Genomic DNA, 16,365 nt, shown 5'->3' with positions numbered 1-16,365 from the left:
TCAGCAGTATTTAACTCAACAAGCCCCAAATTATTAGTATGACTAAAGGAATAGGAAGTCAGCTTAGCTTTTTGTATTAGATAAGTACAAAATTCTACCACTTATGCCTAATGAATGCGTGTTGTAGTTAAAACAGATCTCATCACAGTAATAAAGAAAAGCTCAGTGAGAGCTGGTTGCTACTGGTCATCTTGGTCATTCTGGATCAGTGTACGTCAATGTAGTGCAGCCTGAGAAACACTGAGGGAGCTGGACTCATCCAATTAGAAGATTGGGATCTATGGTGGAGAAGCTGTAGTTGACAATTCACCACCCTATATGCACTATAAACGGTCACTGTTAGCAACTACATTCTATATTGGCAGACATAAAACGTATTTTTGGTTTGCATAATCTGTATCATATTACTTAACTATATCCTGAGGGATTTAATTCACAAATGAATGATGCAAACTGATACTAAAATATAATTGGTTTGCTGGTTGTGTAAGTGTCATGTACCGTGCCCTCCAATAATATTGGCACCCTTGATGAGCAAATAAGGCTTAGAAAATTTGTCTTTATTGTTTAACCTTCTGATCTTTTGTTAACTAAATTCACAAAAATACTCTGCTCTCATGGATATCAAACAACTGCAAACACAATACAGGTTTATCAAAAAAATCTTTCTTAAATATGTGTGTGTCACAATTATCAGCACCCCTATGAATTCATATTAGAAACATATATTCCCAGTCATATTTTAAAATTTTTTAGTACACCTGGGTGACTAGGAACATGAACTTGTTTAACTATGACTTCCAAACACATAGGTCAAATGCCCTTAGTCATTTATAACAATTGGTAAGAGCAAGGAATATAGCTGTGATGTGCGGCAAAAGGTTGTTGAGCTTCACAAAATGGGAAGTGGCTATAAGAAAATAGCAAAAGGGTTGAAAATGCCAATTCTCACCATCAGGGCAATAATTAAGAAGTTCCAGTCAACTGGAAATGTTATGAATCAACCTGGAAGAGGATGTGTGGCTATATTGTCTCAGTGCACTGTGAAGAGGATGGTTCGAGTGGCCAAAAAATCTCCAAGGATCACAGCTGGAGAATCGCAGAAGTTAGTTGTGTCTTGGGGTCAGAAAGTCTCCAAAACTACAATCCTAATTCACCTACGTCACCACAAGTTGTTTGGAAGGGTTTCAAGAAAAAATATTCTACTCTCATCCAAAAACAAACTCAAGCATCTTCAGTTTGCCAGACACTACTGCAACTTCAAATGGGATCGGGTTCTATGTTCAGATGAAACCAAAATAGAGCTTTTTGGCAACAAACACCAGAGGTGGTTTTGGCACACACAGAGAGGTAGCCATATGGAAAAGTACCTCATGTCCACGGTTAAATATGGTGGTAGCTCATTAATGTTTTGGGGCTGTTTTTCTGCCATAGGACCTGGATATTTTGTTATGATACATGGCCTCTATCAAATATAAACAGATATTAAATGAAAACCTGACTGCCTCTGCCAGAAAGCTTAAATTGGGCCGTGGTTGGATCTTCCAGCAGGACAATTATCCAAAACATACATCAAAATCAACTCAAAAATGGTTTCCTGAACACAAAATCTAGGTCTTGCCATGGACATCCCAGTCCCCTGACTTGAAACCCATAGAAAACCTGTGTGATGAACTGAAGAGGAGAGTCCACCAGCATGGACCTGAACTTTGAAGAATCTGGAGAGATTCTAATGGTCTCAGATCCCTTGTCATGTATTCTCCAACCTCATCAGGCATTATAGGAGAAAACTCAGAGCTGTTCTCTTGGCAAAGGGAGGTAGCACAGAATATTGACTAAAAGGGTGCCAATAGTTATGGCACACATATATTTAACAATTAGTATTTTTTTTTTTTTGATAAACCTGTGTTTTGTTTGCAATTTTTTGGTATCCAAGAGAGCAGAGTATTTTTGTGAATTTTATGAACAAAAGATCAAAAGGTTCAACAATTTTGCACAGTTTTTTTTTTTTTTTTTTTTTACTGGTAGCTGTTTTGGCAGGACTGGTCCATCATTTCATAGACTGGAATATTTATGCTCAATAAGCAATTATATTAAACACAGTTGAAGGTCTAAGATACAAGATGCAGATACTCCATTACATATTTCATGTGCACCTCCATTACATATTTCATGTGCACCTCCATTACATATTTCATGTGCACCTCTAGCACTTCAGCAGGCACATTACCTAATACAGTGTACTTTCCTCTGAAAGTGAATATATGTAGTTATCACACGATCAATACCATCCAGTACTGTAGCATCTTAGATCCATTATGGGAGCATATTCTGTGCTAAAACACAAGCTTGAGTGATTCAGAAACTGTGCGAAACAAGCTGTAAATTGAGAAAGATCAAATATCATCCAATTTGAATTTGAATAAAAACACCTAAACGTATTGTGCAAACAGACTTCATATAAAACAGATCTTTTAAAGCAAGCATCCTCACTCCGTCAATGCACAGAATAAGGTATTCAACCTGTTCAAGTATACAACACAATGAAATGTACTGTATCACAGCACATCCATTATCAGGGATGACCCAAACCACCTTCTGTTAAGCTAGAATGGTCTGTCGTTTAAGACCTCCCATCTCGGCATCGATTTTTGAGCATATCACAGGGAGAATCTCAGTGAATCAAATTAATCTAATGATGGTGAATTATTCTCCTGGATAATCTATAGCATTTCCAATAAGACAGAAAGCTTGAAAATAAGGCATAGAGTATTTTGTCAGCAATGTAACTAATGAATGATAATTCATACATTAAACCTCATACTGACAACCAAATGAAATCTAAAGAAGACATTTTTTCACTTTTAAGTTTCCATGACCACCAAAGCTATACTAGTGTTAGGAAATGTATAAGTGTGGGTATTGCCAGAGGCTACCATAACAATACCAAACCTTTGTTTGACCCCAGTATGGCAAATAAATGGTGGCAACTGGTATTAGAGATTACAGGGCAGGACCGCACTTGTATATGTCTTTATTTGCATTTGATAATAGTGATAAATCAAAATTCTATATTGCAGTCTGAGTGGCTTCATGTAGTAATCAAGATAGTGGGTTCTCTAATTAAAAAGGAAAGATGTAGGACCCCCATGGGAAATATAAAAGCCCTTAACCATATTGTAGATGTGATCTCATACTTAGACTAACAGTCAACAGATAATGTCAATGAATGAACCGGCAGTAATTTTGGTTTTATGTTTCTATTGTCCACTATGTTTCTGATAAAAAGTGTGTTTCTTTCAAAATCATTAGTCGTTATTTTTTCACAGTGATTTGGAGGATATATATACTAGATAGAAGTTTAAATTTTAGTGTGTGTGCATTATATATATATATATATAAAATTGTAAACTGTAATCTCAGACCTATAAAAATTTGTTCTAAATCGAATCTAAATCATATTTTGTCAAAAATAAAGTATACTCACAAAAACAGCAATGGGACAAGCACAAAGGCATGCTTTACAGAGAGAAAACTTATGAGATCTAAATTCCTCCAAGCTGCTCCTGCTCATAATGAATTCATACCAAAATCCCCTCAAACAAGAGCAGTCCACATAGCATCACACACTGTGCACCTTTCCCTTCCCTGAGGCAGTGTAGTGGGGAAGTTTGAAAGAGCCCACCCCAGTCTTAAAGATTTGGCGGTTTCTGACCGTTAAGGACACTGATTCATACTTACCCCTGGGCACAGGGAACAAACAGCTAACGAAACAATTCCATTGGTTCTTCTGCATTCAAACCAGAGAACAAAAATTTTCAGCACCCTTTGAAAGATCTGCTTTTTCACTGGTAGACTCGTACATAGGCATACACATATTGTGCACTTGTGTACACTCTCTCACTCTTTTAAACACGCTTTTAAACACAAACACACACACTAGGTCATGCTTTGCCGTTGCCCACAGTCACAGGCGAACAATGTCCTTCCCTGGCTTCAGACTCCCCCTCCCATCAACACTCTCTGTCCTCTTTGTTTCACCCTCTTCGACAGAGAAATTCCTTCCTCGTTGAGGCAACTGAGAGATGTGCACCCACTGGAACCCAGTATTTCTGCTGTACTCCACTTGTCTCCAGGTCAGAAATAAAGCATGGTTCCCATTCACAGATCTGGGTAGAGCTTGGTCCATAAGCCAGCAGTGTTTTGTGTGAACTCTCGGGCTCTTGTTTCTCTTGTGCCAGACAGTTGAACAGCGGAGCACTCTCATCTCTGTGGCTCCTTCTTTCCCTCCATTGGCTAGCCCCTCCCCCAGATCCTCTTTTGCGTCCCAAACTCCATGCTGCTTGTGGAGAAAAAAGGATGAAAAAAATGCTCTATAAAAGACCCCAGGCTGCCCCCTAACATTCACATGTTAAGTGACAGCTGCCTCCCGTGCCTATCTCACCCATTCTCTCTCCCTCCCTCGTACAGCAAGTGCAAGCCTGAACAGGACAGGCTACAATAGGAGGGACCCCCACTCTTCCAGCAGCACACACAACCCCCATCTCTATTCAAATCCTGCATACTACCTCCACCAAAGCTACAAAGAGGGCTAATTACTGCAAAACATCTCTGATTACTTTTCAACTCGTTTCCTGTCTGCAAACTGCCAAACAACAATCTCAATGTTAAAGAGAAATGAGAAGTTTTATAAAAGCTTAAGTACATCTTGTCTAGTGTCAAATTTCCACTCCGCATTCTCACAAAACTTTAGCCAACAAGAAGGTTTTTATACACACACGTACCTAATAATTTATTTAATAAAGTGCTCTTTCAGGGGGGAAAAAGCAGACGTAAATAGATCTTTGTGTCCAGCATGGGTCCTTTGGGAGGAGGGACTATTATCTGTACTCTAGCAAGGTGTCAGATCTCACATAAGCTCTTAGCCCTGTGGGTACTGTATGGTGAGAGATTGAGAGATAGGGAAGAAAGTGAAGAGAGAAACTGGGAAAGATAGAGAGTTGGGAGTGGACAGGTGTATAAGCAGGTGTGATATATAACCCTGGAGAGAAGGAGCACAGGTGCTGCACACACATACAAATGCTTTCTGTTCTCATATACACTCATCTCATTGCACCTGCACTCCACCAATTATCTACAGCACATCTTTCACACAAGCCAGGCAGATGGAGCTCATGGTTAATTGCCATTTTAATCTAATCAAAAGCAGCTTAGTTAAGCCAGACCCAAAGATCCACTGAAAATCTGGTGACAATTAACCTTACATGTTTTTTTGCAGACCTTGGAAATCTCAGATTTCAGAGGCTGTCATTATCGTACTTGCGTTATAACGTTCAATTGGTGTGAACTCACTGTTCTCTATTGCATGTCCTGCCTTTATTCTTTATTCTAATAGCATGAACATTTTGGTGTGACCCTTTGAAAACAAAAGATGACACACCTCTGGGGGAAAATAAGTCTTTACCATAGAATGGCAGGACTATGGGAGAGTGAGGACATGACAAGCTTTTGAGAAACAATGGGAAAGACCTCTTCAATCTTGAGCTTGACGCTCTGATACAACCTTTGGGACAACAATATGGTGGGGTTACAGAGTGTGGACCACCGGCTTCAACTGAAGAGACCACCCCTGTTGGAGGAGACCTGGGGTGAAGCATAGGTTCCAGCAGAGCAGCTGAGAGTACAAATGGGCATTGGAAGAGAAGAGGAGGGGGAGAGAGAGAGAGAGAGAGAGAGAGAGAGAGAGAGAGGAAAGCTAGATAGAGTACATATGTCCTCTTCACATCAATCTGTCATTGTAATTCCAGTGGGAACTGTGTATGAGGGTACTCTCCAACAACTACACTAAGCACTTAAATTATTAACTTTGACCCATCCCCCAACTGAGACACTGGAGGATATAACACAGACAAAAGGAAGCGACGATGGAAAAAAAAAAAATAAGAGTAACAATGCCTGTTGTTAAGGCTGTCCTGGGAAAGAAAATTCAATGGCAAAATCCAGCAAGGTCAAATTGTTCACCCTTACTAAGCTTTGATTCAGAAACAGTGAATGTTTGCAGTATTTCTATGGGTGTTATTATAATGCCTCCCAGAGGAATTTAGATAGTGAAGTCAAAAATGAATATTCAAGCTCTTCGAGTAAGAAGAATGAAAATGAAGCCAAAGTGTAGAATGCCACATTTCACTTAGGTGTAAGCAATTTTAAGCATATTTTGAGAGGACGGTTTAAAGCATGGTGTTCATTATAATTGCATTCCTTTTGCATTAAATATGTTCACCCAAGATATATAAATGCAGTTTGGTAAGACTTAAGTATAGAGGGTCACAAACTAGACATTAATTCATAGCTTATATATAATGCCATGTATATGTATTCAGCCCTATTGAACTTTTCCACATTTTATGGATTGAGGGCACAATAAGAGTTCTACATATTATTATTATTATTATTATTTAAAAAACTTAATTAATCATTCATTAACCTGCACATTTCCAGAAATAGTTATTATGGAGAAGCAAGTAACACCTATAATATAAAGTTTTAATACAAAGCACTAAATTAAGCTGTTAATGTTGCCAAATAACAGCTATAGTTACTACATACCCCTTAAATAAGAAGGGGCATCCTGTATTTTCACTTTTCACCTTTAATCAAATTACATCTAGAGACAAGTGATATTTTAATGAAGGTATATGGTGCTGTAGTGTATTGCCTTGAATACAGGAAGGCAATGTGTGAGCTTGCAGTTTGGTGCCTGTGACCATCAGTGGGTTGGCATGGTCTCACTTTACTCTTGCCAAACATTGCAGTCTGTGAGACACCTGATCTTTGATCCCTACACAGCCATCTCCTCAATGAGGTAATTATATTGTTCCCTCTGACAGTCTGCCTCTGTCCACTGTCTAAGGCCACAGCTTTTACCACTCTCAATCAATTTGCTCCTCCTGCCATGTAATACAGAAATAAAAGAAAGGGACAAAATAAGGAAAAGCTTGTTCTCATCTTAATTATACATGCTACTGGGTTAGTTATAGACAAAGACATTGCATTCATTACAATTACCTGAAGCAATACCATGTAGATTCCATCTAATGTATCATTTGTTCACTTGTGAAATGAATAGCTTCAGTATGTTCATGAGGCAGATTGTAGGGGCGAATCTGTGAAATGCCAAATGGGTTGCAGATGAGGCCAAATTTGATCAAAACCCCCATGTGTCCGAAGACCTGAAAGCACTAAAGTGGATTAATCCTACTGACTTGTTCCCCTCCCCCAACATTTCGCTCTCTCCTCTGCTTTTAAATTCAATAAGACTTCAATGGACCCTCCAGTATACCATAATTAGCACTTGAGCAGACATGGCTCTTTCCATGCATCTCACGTGAGGCTTGTGCTAAGTGATAAATGAATATGTACAAAAGGATCTCTTTTGAGTTGGGGGTCACAACTAAAGTACTATTTGACAAACACAGTAATTTATCACCCCAGAGTTCACTTCCCAGAAGAGTGTGTGTGTAAGGATGGGGTCTTCCCTGCTGGGATGTCTGGGCTACTAGAAACTGAGTCACTGAGGGGGAAATAAAGAATGAGCAACTTCAAATGCCTTCAGTTTCATCCATTCACCAGCTATGCATAGTTTATTCACAGGGAGAACACTTCTGTCATGCTAAATTTAATCTTGATCTGCTTGGGCAGGTGTTCAAAATAAGTCACTGAAAATAATGCAGTTTCCCCCTACAGTGGTTGACTGAAATATTCAACATTTTAAAATAAGGTGAAATTTTTTAATACACGCAACATTGCAGAGCGTTCAGTAATTATTTGCTTTTGTTGTTTGAGGACCTGCAGTGCAGAACGAGTTGACCAGAACTCTGTGATAAGAACGGAGGTTTTACACAAGGGAATCCTGCTGTCAGATGCTAATTATGTCTGTGGTTTGTACAAGGGAAGGGCCTAGTGAGTACAATAGCGTCATGTGGTAAACAACTACAACTAAACAGTGCTTTATGTTACCATTTGACATCTTTTCTTTCAACAAGTTTTTGGAATATTGTCCTTTCCCATAACGTCACTATGCAAACCATTGTGGTTCAATGCTTTTTTCAATGCCATTGGGAGTTTATGGAGAATCAAGAAGCAGCTCTTGCTTTCAACCGCTTTCCTAGACCCCTCTGAGTCTGTATGCATGTTATGCATGCAGTGCTAATTTCAGATGCAGACTTTGCTTTACAGAGCTCATTGAAAAGAGAGACCATTAAGACACATTATTTATCCAACTATTCAATATCAGTGGGAAGTCAAAAGGGAAGAGAGAAAAGAGGCCCATGCACTGGGGATCAAGAAAAAGAAATCCTTATGGACCGTATGAGTAACTGTCTTCTATGTTAAAGGTGCTCCCTGCCATGTCCATTGCTACAATGTTACAATTTAAAAAGAACCCAAATGCAACATTTAACCTCAGTAGACATTTAGCACATACAAATATAATGCGTTATTGCGTTTACTTGAGATGAATAGTTTTTGAGAAATATGAGATATTGATAAATAACATTGCCCATAATTTTATGCTACCCATTCCAGAGTTGTGTCTCTCTCCATTTGTCAAGGTGTGTAAAGTGTCATTCAGCAGAGAAGCAGACATGGGTTATTACCATGGCAAAAGCAGTAGGGAAGGACATAGAGATATGGATGAAGTAATATGTATGATATGTATGAGATATCCATACAGATATGGATGAAGTGCATGAATGGTAAATACACTATATGACCAAAAGTTTGTGGACTCCTACCCATTACACCTATAGGTTTTTTTTTTTTTTTTTTTTTTTTTTTTTAAAACATGCCATTCCAGATTTAGTCTCCCCGTTGCTGTTATAATAGCCTCTTAATAGACTATATCAGGGGAGCATTATCAATGCTCTGGCCTCTTAGTTCCACTTTTGGCCATATCGTGTAGCATTCTTATTCACTATGTGGTAGAAAGTGCTCAGAACATGCTCACACTAAAAATAAAAGTCAATTGGATGGCATCATCATCAACTCATTATAGCTTTTCTCCTGAACAAAACAATAGAGTGCACATCCATGAGCATGCATTAAAGATGTTGATATGTATAATGTTTCCTTGACTCACATTCAGACAAGCCATATTAAATGAATACAGTACATGTTATTTTAGTCTTATTGAGAATCCTGACACACTGCATGAGCATAGTTGAACAGTAAAAAATTACTATTTTGATTTTACGGTACTGTATAGACCTTTATTGACTACTAACCCTAACCAGCTTTCCCATTACAGTTGAATGTTTGAGTTGTTAAATTTGGTCATGTAGCCTTCAAACCTACCAAAAGGTCTGTTTTGCGTTCCAGTCTTCTGCATATTCTATATTATTAAATACTACTGAATGGAAGGTCAGTGTTGTTGATTTGAGATGCAACCCATGATAACAATCACAATGGTGGTGGAAAAGAATGAGACAGAGCTCTGCAGTGTGTTGAACGTCACTGTGCATGTAATTGATAAATATTTTAAAGTTTGACTTGGAAACGTGATGGACAGGGATGTTTTGGCTCCGGCGTGCCATAGAATTCCTTTGGTTTTTAGTCATTTACTTTAGACATACATATGTCACTAAAATAATAAATTGTTTAAATGTTACAGAAGTTTTATAACATAAATCTGGAATTAGAAAAAAAACAACGTAGGTCTTCAAGGCTTAGGGTTGCAGAATATTCATTATGTCCATTTGGGGTCATTTGCCCAAAAAGTTTGGGAATCCCTGCTGTAAATGTATCAAAGTAATTACTTTAAAGAAAAAGCTAATAATCTTGATAACTCTACAAATGCATCAACTGTGCAATAACAAGGAAAATTGACTATAACGTGTATCCTAAATCATGCCAAGTCTTCTGCTTAGTGTTGGTACAAACATACTACACACCACTATAACCATAGTGTTACAAAATGGTGATGATGATGATGATTATTCTTATTATGCTGTCCAAGTCAAACCCACTGAAATTAGACTATAGCTAAACACTAATCACTAACAGATGACAAGCTGTTATACAAGGTTTTACATAGACAGATCAGAAGGGTCTCTCTGTAAAGTCCCATTTGTCTCTTCCTCCTCATCCTCCCATCTGAATCTAATGTGCTTTCTGTGTGCTCTCTCATGTTTGAAGAGGCCTCCAGTGCTGTACTGCACCCCACTCTCCCCATCTAGTCACATCACAATAGATCGTGCCTGGATGTGTCCTTTCCTCAGAGGAACTGCACCTCAGTCTCTCTTTCTCTGGTGCCAAGCCTCTGAGGTTGTAATGTCATTTACTGGCATTGAAGAACACACACGCACACATGCATGCGTGCACACACGACAATATTCTGTTATAAAAAATAATTTATTTTTATTAATTAATTAATTATTTTTTTTAAAAGGCCAACTCCTGTGTCACGGGAACATTGTACCATTAAACATCAACAAGACCCTAATCAGCTTTTTTTGTTTGTTTGTTTGTACTCTTTTGCCCTTTTTTCTTCTGACAAACAACTCAGTGGGAAGCGCTTAAGAAAATCACAGGCTGGAGTTTTGGAAGAGGAGTGCTGTTGTTGATATTGCTTGCCAATAAATGTATTATTTTTCCACACAGTAATAATTGCAATCATTAAAGACAGAAAGAGAGAAAAATTTTCAGAGGCTACTAAAATGTATCTTTCCTTATTGCTATGGTGGCAGCTTCAGAGATACATTTTTTGTACCTATATGATGTATAAATATGAATATAGAGTACTTCAAAAATTATTTAATATGACTGGACCATAAGGACCACTGTTGTACCTTTAATTAATTTTTGAGTAAAGTTTTAAAAGGTACACTATCTGCACCTTCCCAGCTAAAACAGGAGGTAGCCTTCCCAGGCTACTGAAGGTACAAAAATACCACCCAAGTTGCTATTATATGTTGCTTAGATGCTGAGTCCTATGAATCTTTTGGATACAACAGAGATTCTCAGTTTACCTCATTCCCTCTTCCTCAGTGTGATGTGATAGTACACAATATTTAACATGAAGCTACTGAATTTGCTTAGCCGGTGGAACTCACTGCAGGATCCACAGGAGGCAGTCTCATCTCCATGCTCTTCAGCCAGTGGCGCAGTGCCCGGATCTGCCCACGAAACTCATTCTGCCACTGACTCCACTCCTCTGTGTCCATTCTGGGAAGTGTCAGGAGACATGCAGAGCACATTCTGTATACTCTGATTCCTTGCATTTCAGTGCTCTTCCATTACTTACATGCTAAATTGCCTATGGGATGACATTCAATAGACAGCTGAGAGCCATTACAGTGAAATGACATAAGCATTTTTTTTTCTTTCTTTTTCTTAGGTGTCGTCAATATAGGTAATGACAATTCTATAGCCCCACAACAGGAAAAACACAGTAGGACATTTGAGTGAATTTAATAAGTACCATTGATAAAAAAAGAAGCAAAACAATATTTGAGGGTAGAAAACAAACATGAATCATGCAATATTCATGTTCCCTCGACATCCTTCATCTGTGAAAAATGGTTTTGTCAGTGATTTGGGGAAATGCAGGTGTCAAATGAAAATTAGAAGAGTAGAAGCTAGTAGTCTTACAAGGTTTCCGCTGTGATTCAGCAAAATGTTGGGCAAGAATCACAAGTCTGGTCATCAAAAAGATAGAAGGCTAAAAATTGCTTACAGGTGCAAGTTATTAAAAAATGACTCTATATGAGTGGACAGCATGGCACCATTTATTTCCACTGGGCAGTTTGGAACCTTTTTGGTCAAGATGGGAGATGACAGTTTGTGAAAATTAGAGCCAGGGTCTCTTCAGTAGATATGGCCGGTAGGACAGTAGGTCCACCTCTCGCCAGTCCATCCTGTATTAATTATGTATTAACTATTAATCTAAGTGGCAAGTATAGTGTTATTAATTAATATGTAAAATTGTAGTCATATTAAACTGCACAAACATTGATTTTTACTGTTGTCAGGAATGGTTTTTTTTTTTTTTTTTTTTTTTTTTTTTTTTTTTTAAGAGTTTTGAGTCATGACCGACTGAACTACAATTTGCTAGCTGACATTATCCATCATTTAAAATCAGAGTAATGCAAGTATACATAGGTACCAAATGAAAATATACTGGTCAACATTTACACTCAACACAACATTTTCTGAGGAAAAAAAATCCCTGTTCTCCATTATTTTCATCTAGTTCTGACGCCTGCAGTTACCCATCTGAATGGAGAAGTGCACTGTCTTGTGCTCCACTTGTTCTGTTGGTGGCGTTCATTGAAAAATGGAATTACTTACAGGATACAGGAACATAATAGTATATTTCAAGTATTTGCTAAGGTCATACAGTCAACCACTGATCTCATGAAATTTAGCTAGTGTTAGCTGCCTTTGTTTATGCCAGCACTTTGTTCACAACCATTGGTTGGCTCATAAGATCAGTATAACAAGCTAGCTTAGACATCAAAATGACATACCATTAAAAACTACAAAGAATTCCCCACTGAGGGACTGTTACAACAGTTTACCGAAGAAAAAGGCATAGTTTTGCTTTAAGAGCCTTATGAATGTGTTGGAAAGTGAATCCACATTCATAAGGCTCTACTGTCATGTCCAATACTGTCAGTCACCTAAGGAAAAATACTGGGGGAAATATCAAGGCCAACTGAATGAGTAAAAATGACAACACTATTACTTGAAAATAACTTGTGGAGATGTAACTTAAAATTGAATTTTACCGCTTACTAATTCCCATTGACTAACATGGGAATGGGTGGGATTTAAAAAATTGTGCTGCAAACTCGATTTCCTCAGAGACATTCTGGCTTCATAGTTGACTCCCTGTTATGATGTCTACCCATATACAGTTGTGTGAAAAATTAAGTACACTCTATGGAAATTGGTTGGCTTTTTTTGTTGTTGACATATTTGGACAAGAAAACATTTGATCATCTTTGAAACAGTTAATAAAGTTGATATACTTGAACAAAACCACAAGGAAAATGAGATTTTTCAATCATTTATTCAACAGCAATATTAATAGATGTGATATTCTTCTGTGGAAAAAGTAAGTATACCCTTGGCCTCAGAAGCTAGTATTGTCCCCTTTAGCAGCAAGAACTTATTTCTGCATAATTGTCCACCAGGCTTGCCGGAATTTTGTTCCAGTCTTCCATGTAATATTCATTCAGTTGCAAAATGTTTATGGGTTTTCTTGCATGTACTACCTGTTTCAAATCCCCCTACAACATTTCAATAGGATTCATATCTGGGCTTTGACTAGGCCATTCCATAACACTCAATTTCTTCTTTTTGAGCCATTTCTTGGTGAATTTGCTAGTGTGCTTAGGATCATTATCCTGTTGAAAGGTCCACTTTCGGTTCAACTTCTGGACAGATGGCCTCACATTATCTTGAAGCACTCTTTGATATGATGCAGAATTCATAGTTGAATCAATGAATGCAAGCTGTCCAGTCCCTGAGGCAGCAAAGCAACCCCAAACCATAACATTTCCACCACCATGCTTCACAGTTGGTATGAGGTGCTTCTCCTGAAAAGCTGTCTTTGGTCTGCGCCAAACATGTCTACTGTTACTTTGGCCAAACAAAAGGCCTGGTCATGCTCATAGAGCAAACTGTAGTCTTGCTCTAATGCTCTTTTTAGACACCAAAGGCTTTTTGCTGGCACACCTCCCATGCAGGTCAAATTTGTACAATCTCTTGCACAAATCTTTTTCTTATTGCAGAAGCATGCACTTTGACGCCAACAGTTGGAAGACTTTTTAGCAAACCATGTGATGAAATTTTTGAATTCTTGGAGACTTCTTTTTGAACCAGATGATCTGCTCTTGGGCTGAATTTGCTGGGACGACCAGTCCTGGACAAATTGGCAGTCGTTTGAAATCTGCGTCATTTGTAGATTATTATCCTTACAGTGGAATGATGTATTTCACATAATTTGGAGATCTTTTTAAATCCCTTGCCACTCATAGGCATCCACAACCTTTTTTTCTGAAGGCCTTACAGAACTCTTAAGATCTTGGCATGATGACACCACACACCTCAATATCAAAGAGAACACCAAACACTAGATATGAGAGGGGTATAAATAAGACATGTTCCACCTGCATGCCCTAAGCAGGTTCTAATCACTGGCACCCAATCTTGAACACCAGCGTTTAATTTTCTGGATTTGAAGGTGTGATAAATGTTGGGATGTACATTTGATGTGTTATTTGATAGAGTGTATCAACTTTATTAATAGGCACTGTTTCAAAGAGGATTAAATGTTTGCTTGTCCAAATATGTCAAAAAAAGCCAACAATTTCCATATTTTTTCACATGCATGTAGACGGTCATTGGTTATAACCTTATTGGTTAAGAAATTTGAAAAAGGTAATACGACTCAGCTTTAACCTCGTGTCATGAGACGTTAGTCCATGTCTGTATGTGTTGGGAAATAATGCAAAATCAAATTAACAAATCATTAATTAAATTAAATGACAGAGCAACATTCTTTCAGTGGGCCAAGAACATATATTTTCTATTATATTAGATGCCTGATTTCACATTTATTTGATCTGAATGACCATCTATATTGTAATGATTCTTGGGGCAAATTTAATATTAAAATTGCCAAATACAAAGGTACTCAGTTACTTCACAAAATTAGTGTTTAATGTATGTATTTGCCTTACCCATATCTTTTGCCTTCTGCATCCTGAAATTGGACACAAAAATATACTTAAACACAATTGAATCAAATACAAATGCATACAAATACACATGATGATATTTCTATTGTATAGCTTGTTACTTGTAGATGGGGTGTATTGTAGCAATGTTATTATGAGATTTGGGTTGATGCCTCTGCCTGCCACAAGGTGGAGCCCCTCTGATAATTGGTTTGTGGAACTCAGTCTTGAAATCAGCTCAGGCATGTTCTGCTGTTGAATTTTCCCATTTCTCTCCCCTTATGCCTTTGACTTTTGATTGGATCTTTTGGACTGTTTTTACCTCAACAATTTAGCAATTTGGACTGTATTTTGAAATATTCAACTTTGTGTCTGCATGCTATTGGGCAGTCAGTGAGGATTGAGTATTTCTCTTTCGTAAAGATTCTCTGCTGAGTTTTACCCCAACTTCCATCTGAGGTTAAGTGGTTGGAGCACAGCTCACACTCAGATGACCTGTGTGAGATCCCTGGTCAGAGAGAAATGTAAAAGCTAAACTAACTCTGATTGAATATGGACCCATCAGCACTAAACTCAGTCCTCCAACATATATGGTGTGCTTCAACTACCACCTCGGATGAGATGCATAATTCAGTAGGAGGGCAGCAAGTGGCAAGGCAACTTCACCTTCGCCTAGGGTACTTGTCTTGTAGTGTTGCAGACTATGCAATCACCTTGCCAAACTCACTGTGGATTTCCAATGGTATGAAAGAAGCACTCAACACTTCACTTCCAGCATGGCCTGTCTGAATAAATTAAAGATGAACTTACTTCTAGAGAAGCAGTGAATGACTTAGAGATACTCAATTACCTATTCAGTCAGCATGATAATTGTCCTAAAGAGGAATGGCCCCTTGAAATTGATCAGAATATCAGCCATTTCAACCAACACTTGAAGTAGAATTATCTTGGTTTTTTAAATGTCATAAGTCTTTGTTGATTATGGATTTTTGTCTTTCAACCCAGCTGAAAACTCTCTTTATCAGTCACTGCTCTTGATGGATGACCCTTTGGCTCTAGTGCAGTCATCTTAATGTTCCTCTGCACTTTTGTGTGGCAAAATGACACCAAGAGACCCTATGGCTTCATTTAACTGAGTCTCCTTTGGTCCTGTGCTATCTCTTGTTTGAAAACCAATAGTGATTGGTCTTCTGGGGCCATGATTGAGTGGGGTTCATGCCAAGCTACTTGACCTCTTTGGCAGGTATTCTTCTGTGCCTTCCGATTCTGCCTACTCATCTGAAGCCCCATCTACTGTAAGTAGCTAGATCTAAAAGCAGTTATCATCTGTAAGAAATGGGCCACCATACTTCCACTTAAGATTGCAATTGACCAGCATTAATCTTTTGTGAAATGTTAAGCGAGATGTTTGAGTAAAAAACTTACTAGACAACATTAAAATTGAACTGCGTTAAATTAACAATTTTTTTTGGACTGCCAACATGATTTAACTATGTATTTTTAATGGCTTGAATAAAATCAAACTCCTCACTCTCACCTGAGCTGAGGATCAAGCCACGGTTCCCGGCATGATCATGCTCACTTTACATAATTCAATCTAATTAATTAGAAAGTTGTTTAAATT

General features: G+C 38.1%; 1 protein-coding gene across 4 annotated transcripts in view; it reads right to left on the bottom strand.

Annotated features, from left to right (window-relative positions):
• The window catches only part of macf1b (microtubule actin crosslinking factor 1b), a 41,856-nt gene that overhangs the window by 22,264 nt on the left and 3,227 nt on the right, over window positions 1-16,365 (bottom strand). For 2 of the 4 annotated variants that reach the window (XM_053633595.1, XM_053633614.1), the window contains exon 1: window positions 11,109-11,740. In XM_053633595.1, coding sequence (XP_053489570.1) covers window positions 11,109-11,276 — 168 coding nt within the window. In that variant the 5' untranslated portion in view covers window positions 11,277-11,740. Of the gene's footprint in view, window positions 1-3,741; window positions 5,088-11,108; window positions 11,741-14,744; window positions 14,768-16,365 lie in introns of those variants that run through there. The other 2 variants (XM_053633604.1, XM_053633587.1) reach the window with 2 other exon arrangements.

This window comes from Ictalurus furcatus, chromosome 1 (assembly GCF_023375685.1).
Source record: "Ictalurus furcatus strain D&B chromosome 1, Billie_1.0, whole genome shotgun sequence".
NCBI classification, from domain to species: domain Eukaryota; kingdom Metazoa; phylum Chordata; class Actinopteri; order Siluriformes; family Ictaluridae; genus Ictalurus; species Ictalurus furcatus.
The sequence above is the reverse complement of the archived record's forward strand: the minus strand, read 5'-3'. Positions and strand labels throughout refer to the sequence as shown.